The following is a 13,988-nucleotide window of genomic DNA, read 5'->3' as shown; positions in this document are numbered from 1 at the left end:
TGGAGGGATAGATGGAGAGTGTGAGAGAGGTGGGACGTGGAGAGAGAGAAAGAGAGAGAGAGATGGATGGATAGATGGAGGGGGATTATTGGGAGAGAGGGTATGGAAGGTGGAGGAAAGGATGATGATGGAGAGGTGAATGTCAGACGCTGGAAATCTCATTTTCCCTCCTATGGAGAAAACTAGCTGATTTCATTAGAAAGCAATCCACCCTGTTCCAATACAGTGTATTTTGTATATGTATATATATATATATATATTCTGACGCACGTGGGTTCTTCTGGGTTGAGGTTCCTCATCCGGTAGGGGGCGGAGTGAGAGTGTGAGGGAGAAAGTGAGGAGCTGAGGCTGGAGCTGCAGAGGGGCTGGAGCTGCGGAAAGGAGCGGATTGGTGGCTGCAGCGGATGCCGGGTACCTGCAGCCGGAGTGCGGGCTGGATGAGAGACAGGAGTCGGGGGTCCTCCGGTTGACTGAACGGGAAGGTTTATATTAGCGCTAGTCGTGGTTCCTAGTGTCCGGTGCGCACCCCCACCCCACACACACACACACACATCCACACACGTCTTAAGAACAGCGGGAGATGCATTACGTCATAGCCTCCCCCCGTCCTAGATGACCGCGTGCGCAGGACGGGATGATTCAGGGCTGCTGGACTAGAACGGGTAAGGATTCTACTGCTGCTCGCGAGCGCCCGGTGGCGGTGTCCCGACTGGACGAGGAAGAAGGGGATCCGCCGTCGCGCGGCCACTGGCTCTGATGGCTCCTTGCGCCCCGAGCGGGAAAGAGACACAGCAGTCGCCGCTGCGCGAGAGCGAAGGGGACAGCAGGTATCTGGGAAGTGACGTGAAATCCGCGCCCCGCGAGAAAGCACCACGGTGCGGTTGTCGTGCATTTCGCAGGAGGGCAGGAGCGGGAAGGGGAACATGGCCGCGCAGTCGGACGGCAGCAAAGCCGGGGTCGGGTACGGCAGCGGCGGTTTCGCGCAGCTGTACGATGTTGACGGCGAGGAGCCGATGGACTCCGCCGCGATCCACATCTGCCAGTGCTGCCGCACCTCCGCTTGCTACTGGGGCTGCCGCTCAGCCTGCCTCGGCTCTCTCGGCGGGGTCCAGCACGCAGGAGGGCTCGGTATCCGGGAGACTCACTGCCCGCCCCGCGAGCAGCTGTGGCTGGACTGCCTCTGGATCATCTTTGCCCTCATCGTCTTCTTCTGGGACGTTGGTACGGACCTGTGCCTGGCGAACGAGTACTACCAGAGGCAGGACTACCTCTGGTTCGGCCTCACGCTCTTCTTTGTGCTGGTGCCGTCCGTGCTGGTGCAGATTCTGAGCTTTCGCTGGTTCGTGCAGGACTACACCGGCGGGGGGCTCGGGGAGGTGGAGGGGCTGACCAAGCGGGGCGCGGTGGCTCTGGGGTGCCTGTATCCTGGCAGGGACCGCCTGCAGCTGGCCACCATCTGGCTGTGGCAGGCCACCATACACATCCTCCAGCTGGGACAAGTGTGGAGGTAAGGTGGGGGAGGGGGGGTCACAAACAACAACACACACCTGATCCTAATCTGTCACCACACTCCCTCCCCCTTTTCCCTCTCTCTCACACAAGCTTTTTCTCACACGCACACTTAATGGGTTGAGTGGTGTCTACCCGATGTAGCTGGAAGAAGGCAAAGCTTGCTTCACACTGACAGGCAAGAGAGGAAGAGCAAGAGGAGGACAAGGAAAGGCTCCCCCCCCCAGCGCTTCACTTACTATCTGGGAATGACAGACAGTTAGCCGATAAAGAGAGACAGTCAGAGAGGCAGTGAGGGGGGGCAGACACAGAAAAGGCAGTCATGAGACACAGTGATCTAAGTTTCTGTTCTTTTTTTTTGGGGTCACCGTATGAAAAGTGAATTCTGCAACTCATACTGTACAATCTCTAGTTGGGGGGGGGGGGGGGAAATAAAAAAGCAGAATGTAAGTCACTGACACACTGTGCCCTCAATCCACAGTGTAATTTTCAGCACCATGGACAGCGTCCCAGTCAGGGGTCCTTCGCTTTAGTTGAAGAACAGAGAAGTTGGGTCTGTGTGCATGTGTGCATATTTGTGTAAGTGTGAATCTGTGTTTGCGTGTGTGCATGCTCTTGTGTGTGTGAGACCAGTGGAAAAACGGTGTCATGGCCCTTCCTGTGAGTGTCAGCATGCATGGAGAGTACAAAGAGGGAGAGCATCTGCGCTTCTGGCTACACATCTCTCTCTCAATCTCTCTCTCTCTCACACACTCACACACACACACACACACACACACGCAGTTGGACAGGGGTAGGTGCTAATTGTGGTGCTAAAAGCACTGGCGGGAAAAACCAGAAACACACATGGACCCTTTTGCTCTTATACAGACGCACGTCTTATTTAACATACTTGTTTGTGTAGTTTTAACAGAAGCAGTACTAGCAGTACTAGCAGTAGTAGCAGTAGTAGCAGTAGTGCACTGTTTGTCTCCCTCCTAGCCCTCTATGCAAGGACAGCGTTTACTCTCATTCCCTTCCCCTCCCCTCTCTCTAAGAAGACTCCTTAATGGTGTCCACTTGCCTCTGGGCGGTCAGCAGGGAGAGTAGAGTGATGAGTGTGTGTGTGTTGACCTCCTGCTGTGCTACTCAGCTCCTCTGCCTCGGCCTCTCTGTGGTTGTAGGTTTAAAATCGGCCCTCGCGTATACACACACGGACACATGCAAACCTCTACCTCCATGCACCCCACCCAGTAGTCGTCCCCCTCAGCCTGCGGAATGGACTCTCCCACGTGGAGGGGCAGGAGAAGGAGATGGAGGAAGAAGAAGATGGAGGAGGGAGTGGGGATGTTTGTGGCTGACGAAATGGTACGGCCTGATTGAGACGGATCACTTAGAGATGGAGAGGCTGTGGGGGGAAGGAGGGGTGGGGAAGGAGGAGGAGGGAGAAAAGGTTGCACATACACAACACGTAAACTGGGGGGAGGAGAGTAGAAAAAAGAGCAAGAGGAGTGAGAGTAGAGGGGATGAAGATCTACTGTATTCGGTAGGTTTGAAGTGTCTACGCTGCGCAGTAAAGCCTCAATCCTTACCCTGAATACTAGGACTTCCTGTTAACAGATTTTTTTGAAAAGCCAAACAAACGATGCTGGTTATTTATCCTTCATTGTTCTTGAGTCAAGGACAAACATAATTTTGGTGTTTGTGTGTTATCTTAAAGCTGTATAATCCACTCATTTGGCTTTAATTAAAATGGTTTGGTTAGAAGCTTTCACGTATCTGAAGACTAGGATAATAAGAATAGGTTGGAATATATGGGATGGCCCCTCACCCCTGATCTAAACACAGGAAGTCAGGGTGGATAATCAATAAGTCACTCAAGCATGTTTATTTGTGTAGCACCTTTCAAACAAATCAAACGCAATTCAAAGTGCTTTACAAATAATTGACGAGACGAAAATGGAGAGACGCCGAAGAGACCAAATTAAGTAGAGAAAATAACAAAAATTAAATGCAAAACTGAATAAATTGATCATGGTAAAACGTTAATAAAATAAAATTATAGCAAAACAAAATAAATAAAATCATGTCATGGTAACTCAATAACATACAGCGCAGCAAATCAAACGTATAGGCATGCATATTGTATGGACAAGAGGAAAATATGTCCATAACCAATGAACTCTGTACCGTCCATTTTCCAGATGTTTAAAACGTACCGTGTCATCAGACCACACATAGTCGTGTGTCATGTGCCAAAGTATGGAAAGGATAAAGAGGTTTCATGCAGCAGAAACTCTCCTCTTTCCTCACCGTGCCTCTGGATTGTTGATTAGCCAGGAGCGGCTCCCATGATTGGTATTGCCCTGCCTCTGCATTAAGCCAGACCTGATGTGAACCGCACCCACATTTGCAAATGTGCTTATTATTAAAAAGGGCCACCAGTAACGATGCTGTCATGAGGGAGCGCTGTCATCTGGAAGTTCAGGAAGCACAAAGAACTTGCTAACTGGTCGTGTTTAGTCTTTAATATTGACTTCTACAGTCCTGACGTGAACATCCGAGCTAGCCAGTGAGCTCCTGGATCTCAGCAATCTGGGTCCAGATAAAGACCGTAAACCTGCAGGAGTCCGATTTGAACCAATATAGAACCGTTCAGGAATCCGTCCCGAGCACTGTTCGTCCAATTGGCGGAGTAAGCTCAGCGCAGATCTCCAACCAAGGCACTGAGTGGGTCTTTTTGGTATTACCGTTGACCAATTACCCTTGAAGGACTACCCTTGACCAGTTACCCGTGCCATGAGATTCCTCTGTGCGCAGATTGGCAACTTGGGAGGCGATCCAAAAGATAGTAGCCTCATGGGTGACATTGGGCTGGTCCATGTGAGCTGGAATGTTGCAGTGATAGACGACTATGGGTTTCAAGAGCTCCTCTACCCAGGTGTTCTGAGTCCTGAGGAGTTCTTCTGAGAGCGCAGGATCATCTTAGTCTCTAGGTTTATCCCACAGGCGCCGGACAAGCACTTTGGCTCGTCCGTCCAGAATATTTACATCGTAAGTTGTCCATGGTCCACAAGCTTGTGCTTGTAACCAAGTATGGGAATGATAATGCAGGCCACATTGGAGTTTCCAGGTAGCAGACACTCCCTCCTCAACGTGCCACTCGATCATTGATTAGCCAGAAGCCCTCCCATGATTGATCGCCCACAGGCATCTGCATTAAGCCAGACTGGTATGTGACTGAAGTGGCATGCATGCACATGTGGGCGTTTTCCCAGGGATGCTGCATTATTTATGTTTTGCGAATAAAGCTCATATGTTTCAAACATGGAGCCGCACATGCAGACTCCTGCATAATGTAGGAGTACATGCACACACACGTTGACACCCGTGCACGGGTATTAGTAATGCGCTCACGGGGAACCAGGAGGATTTGCGCACGTACATACATAAACACATACATGCATCCACACAGAGTCTGTGAGTGCCCTTGGGCGATTTAATGGAAACCGCTGCCTACATCCCACCCACATGTACTGTAGTTTCCTCCATCTTTGTTCATAAAGATGTTCCATCAACGATCAGACTGTGATGAAACCTAGAAATATTTACAGTACAAGTTCGATAGCGCTATACATCGTAGCCGCATTAGAGCTTCAACTATTGAGTAATCTGTTGATAGTTTTCCTGAAAGAGTGAAAATGGCCACAATCATTTATGAAGGTGCTATTTTTATCCAAACCAACATCCCAGACCAAAAGATACTCAGGGTACTATCATATGTGATGAAGAAAAGCAAATGTTTGCAACGATTGATTGTCAAAAAAGAAGCTGATGGTAGCTCTTTTCTTTTCTGATGATCGATTAATCGAGTAGGATAATCCGATTAATATTTCATCAATAATTAATGATAGCAGTAGTAGAAGGGAGCATCTTAAAAGTAAAGTCACAAGCAGGAAAAACGCAGGAAGTAGTGAGAAAGAAAATAAATGAAAAATGACTGAGGGAAAAAAAACAATAGGGCCGAAAAATGATGCGTTTATAATTAGTGCTCTTACCTCTGATCCCCTGCAGGTACATCAGGACTCTGTACCTGGGCATCATGTCGCGTCGGCAGAAGGAGCACCAGCGGCGCTGGTACTGGGCCATGATGTTCGAGTACGCGGACGTCAACATGCTGCGGCTGCTGGAGACCTTCCTGGAGTCCGCACCTCAGCTGGTCCTGCAGCTCTGCATCATGATCCAGGAGAACCGGGCCGAGACGCTGCAGTGTGGGTGGATGGACACATTTACCAAAAACACAACGCCCTGTTTTCATGTAGACCACAAAGCACATACAGTAACAGCTGCACAAACAGTAATTAGGAATGTGCACACATCATGCTCAGTAATTTGTGGCTGCAGATGGTGCAGTTTTCAGTGCTTTTGGTTCTGGTAGTCCTAGAAAAAAAGTGCAATCATAGGTGTCCGGGGGACGTGCTAGCCGAACTCCATCGGCCTACTCTTCCTTATTCATCCAGAACATGTATCATCTAGGCGGCCACCCACTGGTGTTATTCATCCCTATGCCTCTGGAGTTTAGGGACACCTTCTACTTTTATGCAAATATGTGACTAGTACAGGGGGCGGATGCACACAGCAGCTGGGACATTCAAAATAACAGTTTCAGGCTCATACCATTCAGTGCCATTACCAAATGTTTGTTGCGTCACACACTGCTGTATTTAAGGATGCGCTTACATTGTTACACAAAACACCCCAGCTGACTCATAATGAAATTTGTGTGCTTTTTGTTTCACGAACCATGAAAACTTGATTCTACTTTGTTCTGATTGAGTCACACAGAAATAAAAAGTACCCACATCATCAGCCACCTCTGTTCTCTGTTTTCGCCTTCTGTGACCCTCCTCTGACTCTCTATAGGCATCTCCTCGCTGGGCTCCCTCCTGTCTCTCGCTTGGGTCCTGGCCTCCTACCACAAGCTGCTGCGGGATTCCCGTGACGACCAGCGCAGCATGAGCTACCGCGGGGCGCTGCTGCACCTCTTCTGGCGCCTCTTCACCATCTCGTCACGCGTCCTCTCGCTCGCCCTCTTCGCCTCCCTCTTCCACATCTACTTCGGCATCTTTGTTGTGGTCCACTGGTGCGCCATGGCCTTCTGGGTGGTGCACGGAGGCACCGACTTCTGCATGTCCAAGTGGGAGGAGGTGCTCTTCAACATGGTGGTCGGCATCGTCTACATCTTCTGCTGGTTCAACGTGAAGGAGGGCCGGACGCGGTACAGAATGGTGGCGTACTACATTGTGGTGTTGGCCGAGAACACCATCCTGACTGGACTGTGGTGAGTTGCATTTCCTTGCATCTTGAACCTGGATGCAACTAATACAATATCATGTTTAATCAAAATTTAAAAAGTTATAGCATTAGTACAAGTAGACACCTGAATTGAACCCTGTCTGTCGCCACCATCCTAAAAGGTACACCTATAGGGACCCAGTGTTGACTGACTCCTACGCCGTCCCAGCGCTGTGTGGCGTCTACCTGACGTTCGCCGGCGGCGTCCTGGTCATGCTGCTGTACTACGGCTTCCTGCACCCCGCCACCTCCCACCTCCAGCCGAGCCCCGCCTCGTCCTGCTGCGCCCAGCTGCTCTGGGGTCTCCCCCTCCCCCCGTCGGCCCCGCCCACCGCCCCGCCCACCCCGGCCCACATGGCCAAGTCCGAGACGGACGAGGATGTGGCCGAGACGTGTCTTCCCGTCTTCCAGGTGAGGTCGGCGCCCATCCTCACCTCCAAGGCCGAGGGCCCGCTCATAAAAATCGACATGCCCAGGAAGCGTTACCCAGCGTGGGACGCACACTACGTAGACAGGCGCCTGCGGAGGACTATAAACATCCTGCAGTACATAACGCCGGCCGCTGTGGGCATTCGCTACCGTGACGGACCCCTGCTGTATGAACTGTTGCAGTATGAGTCCTCATTCTGACACACACAAGTCAACACACAAACATCAGCACACATAAGCACATGTGCACCCTAAAAAAACATGTACGTACACATGGATGTTCAGATTTAGAGAAGATTCAGACGCACAACATCGTACTTGATGTAAGCACACAGACATAAAAGTAATCAGTCACACTTTTATGCACACACACACACACACATATTCACACACATTCCTTGCGGGCACCACAACCTGCGAGTCCCATTGCCATGACTCAACAAGCTGCTTCAGCGCGAGTCCATCTCCTTCCTTGCTCATCCTTCTGACGCTCTATTTCCAACTCCTCTGTCCACTCTTCATCTGGTCTCAGTGAATTAATACCACACGTTCGTGCTGAGCTGTGAACTAAAAATAGAAAAAGGAGCGCGGCTTCACATAGGAGTCTTGGACCACCGCATGCCGTTTACGTTGTGTCGCTCGCACTTCCACGGGTTTCAGTAGAATAAAAAGGTGTGACACAAAGTAAGAACGTCACTAAGGAATTTGTGAACATGTCGTCGTTAGTCTAGTCAAAAGGTAGTGTATATATTTTCTATGTATAGAAGGGATGTTTTTTATGTACCGTGACGTTGTTGTCGACTGGGGACAAAGCAGTTGGACAAATCGTTTTTGGAGGTATGTTGACAAGGTTATCAGGGAGAGTAGCAGAGCATGATGGGAAAGATGGAGACAGAGACACACACTCAAGCAAATTCCAAATTTCACTCAAAGTTTGCGCTACAGGAATGGTTTGACATTTTAGGAAATACACATATTTGTTTACTTGCCAGAGTTAGTTATGTTTCGCTCTCATGTCTGCACCGTAAACATGGAGCTGGAGTCAGGAGTCCATTAGCAGAGCTGAGGGAATCAGCTAGCTTTGCTATGTTTGAAATTAAAGAAAGGAGAGGTATCATCCCTCAGCCAGAAAGACAATAAGCGCATTTTCTAAAACTATTTCTTTAAGAATGCTAACACTAAAGCATACACGATACATGACGACAGTTAGCAACATTAACTCCAAAAGTGAGAACAGGAGAAGTCAAAGCAGCTCAAAATAAGACCTCTAAAACAATGTCATGTTCCTGTTTCTGAATGGCTGTCAATGTGAAACTGTGCAAATAAAAATGTTCTGTGCCAAAAAAAAAACTTGCTACATCGGCTAAACTCAGTGAGATAGCTGAGATATTAGCTGAGACAGCTTTAAACGTTACCAATCTACAGGCCACGTGTTAAAGAAATTATCTTTTTATTGCCAAGAGGACTGTTACTCTCTCTCACACTCACAAGCGTGTATGCTATGGTGTTAGCATGGAACGAGAGCTAAATATGATATTAATGCTACCGTTCTTATGGAGACTCCAAAATGTTCCAGTTTTAAAGTGAAACAGAAGAATCCCAAAAAACACAGTGGCACCATCATCTTACAGATGAATTCCCATGTTGGCGGAATACGTGTGACAGGCTGCTGAGGTTTTCAGTGTTACTTATGTATGGTTATATCATAAATATTCCCCAATGCAAGAGGCATAAGGCAGCACATACTAACAAGTATGCCATCTAGGGGTCTAACAGTTCATCTCCATCATTCCCTGTTATGTCGGGAGGTTAGATTTTCTTCAGCTACTCTGTCGGTTTACCTTGCTAGGTAATGCAAGGCTAATTACTTTTGAACTGTGTCTACCACATTTTCGTGTGAAGTCTTAATTATGTTGGTCTCACGCTAACAGGGTGCTGCCACTGAAGCTGACACAAAACAGTTTTGGTCGTTAATCGTCACAACCCTCTCAATGACTCGTCTCCTACTGTAACGAGTCCAATATCAACTCCTCCGAAGCCACCCACGGCTGAGCTGTGATGTGTGGCTCATTATTTATTTCTTTGGTTTGTTTATCCCTGTGATCCAAGCTGCTACATTGGCAGGCGACAAAGCACGAGATGTCGGTCATCAGTCCGTCGACGGGGGACGTTGCTTCCCAAACCACACGCCATCAGGGGGGCCGCCTCGACACCGGGCGAGTAGACACAAGCGTTTGGAATGCGGCAAAAGTTTTTTTTGCCGTCCAAAACGCGCCGCGCCTTTTCTCCAGTCCCATGTCAGTGGTAGGGCAGGTGAAACACAGCCATGTGACGCTTTCAGATGGTGCGGTTAGAAAAGATGAACACTCACAGGCTTCTTGTTATTATTAGCTGCTGTCCAAGAGGATCGAGAATGTGAAAGAGAAAGATGTTGCATTTGAGAGCGGGTAAAGAGAGTTAAAAAAAGGGGGACGTCAACATTTTCAGGTGCTTATTTTTCTTTTGTCAAGGTGTGTCAAATTGTAGGAAAGAAATCGTGTTGAAAGCAAATTTGTTTTAAATCAGTAAAATTGACCGTTATATAAAATGTTTTTTTCATGCTGAAACAAATACTTGAGTAGTTGATTGACAGAAAGTTATCTGACAACAATTAATATAATATAATGATTAAATAAATCAGTAATCAAGCAAAAATTTAGATTATAAATACACTTACAGGCAGGAAACCTAAAGTCCAAAACCAGGTAGAGGTTCCAGGCAATAGGATTACAGGGTACAGGGATCAGAGACTTAGAAGCAAATGGCGAGAAACAACAAAGCAACTTTGATGGTCTGGCAGGGAACGAACTGAGATGCTGATGAGGAAAGTGGGAACAGATGTGTAGATGGGTGATGACCTTTTTAAAATTTGGGACCAGTGGTTCCCACCAATCTTTACGGATCATGATCATCTAGAAGAGCACTCGACCAATTTAGCATTGCACTCTTAACATTGTCGGACTAACGGTGGATAAAAAAAAAAAATTGATACCGTTTCTTATCAAAACCTGCCGCCTACATTATCCACAATGCAACTCACCTACCAACACTTCGGTGTGTGATGCTAGTAGAGGCTAATTTCCTCGAGCTGCTAGCCTCAATCAGAGATCAGGAGTAGGCTGTAGAGGGGATCATTTTAATTTTCAAACCTGTAGTTAGCCTCAGCCCCAACCGACCCTGACTCAAGTGACATCACTTGAGGCAATCTATCAGTAGGACCCCCCAAGACAAAAAACAGACTTTGATTGAGTACGGCCCTCTGTTAAGGACTAAATAATGAATCCAAAAAATGCTCAACAGATTAATGAACCATGAAAATAATAATTTGTAGCAGCCGTGTCATTTTTCAGCCAAACGTTTAAAAAAAAAAAGGAGACTAACACCAAAAAATGTTGACGTATCCCTTTAAGTTAGACCAACGTGAACGAACAGTGAGCTTACATTATTTTTCTGTGGTGCTATAGCCGATTTACAAAAAAACCCAACAACAAACAGGACAAATCAGTTAATTTGCTGCCAACCAGATTCAGTAGGTGCGAACGCGCAGCAGAAGCAGCAGCATCGGTGTTCATATGGTGCAACGAGCTACGGAGTCAATTGGCTGCTAATCCCACTTCATATGGTGCAAATACGAAAAACACACACACACACCACACACGTACTTATGGTGCAATAAGGGCAGATTGTCTCTTTGAATTCTATGGTGCAACTTGAGTACTGCCTTCAGTTGTCCGCCAAGGCTGTGCCAAAAGGCTCTGTCCGAACGGACAACTGCTCTTCCCGGTTCCTGCAGAAGCTATGCAAGTCTCCGACGCTAGGAGAAGTGCTTCGTGTACACGCTCACAACACACAGGGTCCCCCCCCCCCCCCACACACACACACACACACACACAGCAGGGAGATATGCTTAGTACACAGTGAGAAATAGTGCAACAACATGGGATGTGTCCCTACCTCACCGCTTCAACACACACACACACACACTAATGTCCAATAATCCCTTACCCCTTTATAATTTGGGAACAATATTCATATGGTGCTATCAAGTAAAGACGGATGTTTTTTGTATTGTTATGGTCACAGTGGTGTGAAGAATTTAGCCAGGTATGTTTAGAGTGTTTCAGGTTCAGATTGATCGAGTCATTCGGTCAGTCCGGGTCTCCTCACGTTGAGAGTGTAGAGAAAGAAAAACAGCAACACCCTCCGTCTCTGAGGAAGAAGCAACGAAGCCTTATCCGCTCGACAGAAGTGGAGATGGACAAGTCTTCTTTTTTTTTTTAAGATACCCGAGTCATGGTTAAAGATTAACTTTAGGAGGGTGGTGCTATTTTTTTGGTACACTCTGACGTGGACATGCACTGTACATTAAGCATGGGTTTAGATGTGTCCGAGCACAGGAATCAGAGAAAAAAACACGAAGATGCGACATTTTCTGTTCAGATCGTGAATTTCTTGCATGAATGTCTTAGATTTTGAGGAAACACGTGGTCACTGCAGAGGCTTACAGGTTTGAAGAGTCAGCTTATTTTGGGTTGCAGTCCCACTAGCTTCCCCCCCTCCCTCGCACTGACCTCTGACCCAAAACCGTGGCCCCCTTTGCACCCAGAGCTCCAGCCAATCAGAGATCAGGTTCAACGCAAATCAGGTCTGACACAACCAAAAAAAAAAAAAAACACAGTTCCTTCTTTACACAGAAGTTCTCACGTGTGGCATTCAGACTCGGCAGTAGCCTCATAATCAAAACTGCAGGTGTCATACCTTCTTACTGTCTCCATTTTGTTTTGATGTCACACTAACCTTCATATCTGGTAAAAATAAATGATGTACACTCTACAGTTGAGTCTGCACGCTCCAAATGAAACTTCACCCAAAAACCCAGAGCCTTAGCCAGGCCCACTCTGTAGGAAGAATCCAGTCGGTGTCATTGTATGGCTACACATCTACAGCTATGCAAGGTTACAGACAGAGAGGTTCTGGGCTTGAATAACCTTTACGAAAAAAAAAAAAAAAACCACATCACTGTTCTCGTGTATTCCTTGTAATTGTATCGCCTTTTGTCTTTGTTTACTAATAAGAGGAGAAGAAACCAGGAAGTGTTAATGTGCAACAATGCAAACGCGTGATATATCATGAGTTGACTTTTTACATATGTCTGTGATGATTTTGGTAATCTTGCATATCCTTTCTATGGAGTTAATTTACATTTTTCTCCATCGAGTTTGTCTGTTGATGGGTTGAAATTGGTCTGGGGCAGAGGGGGGGGGGGGGGGGGGGGGGGGCACTGTAATGTATCTTTAGGGAATAACAAGGAAGGATGCAAGGAGGTATGTGCATCCGATTGTGAAACGTAAAACCAGAAAGTTATTTTTTTGTTGTTCTTTGGATAAACATGTAAATGTTCCAGTATCAGGGTCTGCAAAGCATATGAGGCCTGTGGTTAGGCTGTGTGTGTGTGTGCATGTGTGTGTGAGTGCCTTGTGTCCGTGATGCTTCATATGCTTTTTTTTTTTTTCGCCAAAGTTTTTGCTTGGTCCGGAGCTGTGAAATTATCATTACTCGTCATGGTTCTGTAGAACTGGAGAGCCAGACGCTAAGCTGTTTCTGATCTCAGACCAGTTTTGACCAGATCCGAGTCCAACGACAGCTGAAATCCGTTCTTTTTGGGGAAAGCGTCAGGAGTGATTTCAGCGGTTTGACTCAGGTGTGGATACTATAAGCACAGGGCAGGGTCGAACTAAACCTTAACGTGGATGATGTATCTATAAGATGTACCATGAGCTTTTATTTTGTCGGGGCCATGCTTTTCTACTGTGTTCTTCAGCTTGGAAAAAAAAAAAAAAAAGTAGCTTTTGAGATTTCGATGTGCAAAAGTACCTTTTATTTTCTCGTGGTTGGCATTTTGATTGTAAATACCTTTTTCTGGTAATCCCCCTCAGTTGGATCTATGTTCGATGAGTTGGTTAGATGGCTCTTTCAAAATGTACCGATAGTAAATGTTCTTTATAAATATCCAGAATGTAAGACGGGAGAAGACTGGAAACTGTGTTTTTCGTAGGAGTCCGTGCCATTGTGTTGTCTCGAGTATAAGCACACTGGTATTAGATCTGTAGGCAGAATGACGTGTTGGGAGGCGCAACCAAGCTTTGGCTCCCTTTCTCTGGAAGAGCGATTAGGACGAACGGATGTAATATTTGTCTCTCACATTCCTGATAAACACAACAAATAGTTTGTAATTGTTCTGCAAAGAGAGACCATCAATGATGAGTGAAGAAGTCAATTTATTTATTCATTCAGAGTACCAAAATGTCCATTTTGACCCCTCTTATTTTGTGTTAAAAAAATAAGAATATTCACCACTTCCATATTTGTATGCTTTAAATGAAGCTGAAGCCAGCAGCTGACTCGCTTAGCTTAGCACAAAGACCAGAAGCTAGCTAGCTGTGTTCGAAAGTTTAAAAACGTGGGAAGGAGCCAGCTTGGCTCGTTACAAAGTTGACACTTTGGCCAAGCTAGCTCTTTCCAACATTTTTAACTTCGGACAAATCCAGCTCGATTCCGCTCTCTATTTCCCCTTACTTCCAGTCATTATGCTAAGCTAACCGTCTCCTGGCTCTAGCTTCATATTTAGTGTACATCAATGAGTGTGGTATCAATCTTCTTGTCTAACTCTCAGCAAG

General features: G+C 46.9%; 1 protein-coding gene across 1 annotated transcript; it reads left to right on the top strand.

Annotated features, from left to right (window-relative positions):
- Window positions 1–334: 334 nt before the first annotated feature.
- On the top strand, window positions 335–13,964 carry xkr6a (XK, Kell blood group complex subunit-related family, member 6a). Its single transcript, XM_031851862.1, has 4 exons — window positions 335–1,507; window positions 5,563–5,759; window positions 6,412–6,829; window positions 6,966–13,964. The coding sequence occupies exons 1-4, from the start codon at window positions 924–926 to the stop codon at window positions 7,471–7,473; spliced, it is 1,707 nt and encodes a 568-aa protein (XP_031707722.1). The 5' UTR covers window positions 335–923; the 3' UTR covers window positions 7,474–13,964.
- Window positions 13,965–13,988: the final 24 nt, after the last annotated feature.

The sequence above is a fragment of the Anarrhichthys ocellatus genome, unplaced genomic scaffold, assembly GCF_004355925.1.
Source record: "Anarrhichthys ocellatus isolate YVR2014 unplaced genomic scaffold, GSC_Weel_1.0 scaffold12, whole genome shotgun sequence".
Classification (NCBI taxonomy): domain Eukaryota; kingdom Metazoa; phylum Chordata; class Actinopteri; order Perciformes; family Anarhichadidae; genus Anarrhichthys; species Anarrhichthys ocellatus.
This window is presented reverse-complemented; position numbering and strand designations above follow the sequence as displayed.

What these genes read in the sequence shown, in the direction of transcription:
- xkr6a (XM_031851862.1), top strand. Translation starts at nt 924, where the DNA reads ATGGCCGCGCAGTCGGACGGCAGCAAAGCCGGGGTCGGGTACGGCAGC. An exon ending in CCGGGCCGAGACGCTGCAGT is followed by an intron (nt 5,760 to 6,411) that starts GTGGGTGGATGG and finishes GACTCTCTATAG; the next exon opens with GCATCTCCTCGCTGGGCTCC. An exon ending in ACCATCCTGACTGGACTGTG is followed by an intron (nt 6,830 to 6,965) that starts GTGAGTTGCATT and finishes CCATCCTAAAAG; the next exon opens with GTACACCTATAGGGACCCAG.